Below are 1,710 nucleotides of genomic sequence, written 5' to 3'. Positions count from 1 at the left end.
CACCCTAGTGATATGAAAAACATATTTCCACGAATATCGCGTTTTTCACGACGAGTTTTACGACGCCACTTCACGTAAAACGGGTGATTGTGAAACTCCAAAATTCTACAGAGAAGTATGTGAGAATTCGTAGTATGATATTATTTTAGTTTTTTTTTCAAGGAGTATGATAGTCGAAATTTTTTTACCGTTGGGGCGTTTATGGTCAACTACATGTGTTGGTGACAAAATAGCAATTTTGAGGGAAAATTGTGAAATTCTCGTTGGTTTTTTTTGCAGACTTCTTCTCGATTTCGTGTGATGAGCTTTGGAAAGTCTTCATGTGAAAAACGAACATATATTCCTCCAACACTAGGATTAGGTTGAATTTTCAGAGTTTCACTCTAGTGATATGAAAAACAGTAGTGAAAAATATATTTCACATTTCAAGTGGTGGAAAACGCTTGTGAGCCAAACGCGTAAAACACGATGATGGAGTTCTCATAAAATGGGTGGTTCGCTCGGTGAAACTCGCAAAGTATTTTTTGATTCACTTCACATAAAACTCCATTTTTATGTCTGTGATCAGATCCCGAGTGTATCTACGTTGATACATTCATACAACGGTATTGCCTGTTGGGATCTAGCAGCAGCGAGTAGTAAAATAAAAGTAAGCGGAGCGAAGCGATTTTTGTATTTCTAAAATCTATGTTATCACAGATTGATATGAATCCAGTATCACACCCGCAAGGCTACATCGACTTTGCCTTCGTATCGCCGCATAAACTCCTCGGAGGTCCGGGGAGTAGTGGTTTGTTGTTGTGCAAAAAGAGACACCAAACAAACGTGGTACCCGCTGTGTGTGGTGGTGGAGTGGTTTTCTATGTAAGCCCGGTTGCACACAGTTATATACAGAATCACGAGGAGAGGGAGGAAGCGGGTAAAACGATATGTGTGTAGTTATATTAGTTAGAAAGTTCATACAGGTACCCCTGATATTCTTGGGTGTATTCGGGCGGGTGCGGTATATCATTTGCACAGTATGTTGGACCATGATAGGATTGCTGATACGGAAAGAAGGATGGCGAGAGAACTTACGGAGAGGCTCTCCGAGTGCAGCAAAATTCATATATTGGGGCCTAAGGTGGGGCTTGGGCGTTGTGGAGTTCCACGATTACCCGTTTTACGTGAAGTGGCGTCGTAAAACTCGTCGTGAAAAACTAGGCGATATTCGCGGTGATATGCAGTAGTCGTGAAATATATTTTTCATATCATTAGGGTGGTGAAACTCTAGGGTGGATTAAACTGTTATGGAAAGTGTATATTCAATATTTTTTATGAGTTCGAAAATCAGCTCGAATGTGAATCGATTGACACCAACGTTTTTGAAGGGTCGCAGCTGAAGAAAAATGTAGATATACGTAAGTGTTTGTTTCGGACCTGGTTTGAATCTTTCACAGAGTGACCTTAGATATTTCCATGCGGCTCTGTGGTTTCGGGTAGCCACTGCATATCACCGCGAATATCGCGTTTTTCACGGAGTTTTACGTCACGGGTGAAACTCCAATGTGAATCGTTCTTGAATGGTTTCGAAGTCTATAAAATCGATGGGAAAAATGTAGATGTGCATAACTGTTTTGTTGTTGTTGTTATGTTTAGGACAGAAGTAACTGTGGCGGCATCATTTCGTTCAACATACTATACAACGAGGATGAGCAGAGCAAGAGGGGC

The 1,710-nt window shown here is 40.9% G+C and overlaps 1 protein-coding gene across 1 annotated transcript in view; it reads left to right on the top strand.

Moving 5' to 3' along the window:
* The window catches only part of Pmar_PMAR006592 (hypothetical protein), a gene marked incomplete at its 5' end in the record, with an annotated part of 9,671 nt that overhangs the window by 4,728 nt on the left and 3,233 nt on the right, over positions 1 to 1,710 (top strand). Inside the window, 4 exons of the mRNA XM_002769506.1 lie at positions 569 to 649; positions 700 to 919; positions 966 to 1,123; positions 1,639 to 1,645. Coding sequence (XP_002769552.1) covers positions 569 to 649; positions 700 to 919; positions 966 to 1,123; positions 1,639 to 1,645 — 466 coding nt within the window. The remainder of the gene's footprint in view (positions 1 to 568; positions 650 to 699; positions 920 to 965; positions 1,124 to 1,638; positions 1,646 to 1,710) is intronic.

The sequence above is a fragment of the Perkinsus marinus genome (assembly GCF_000006405.1).
Source record: "Perkinsus marinus ATCC 50983 genomic scaffold scf_1104296965578, whole genome shotgun sequence".
NCBI lineage: Eukaryota > Perkinsozoa > Perkinsida > Perkinsidae > Perkinsus > Perkinsus marinus.
Note: the sequence above shows the minus strand (reverse complement) of the source record. Positions and strands in the feature narration are given on the sequence as shown.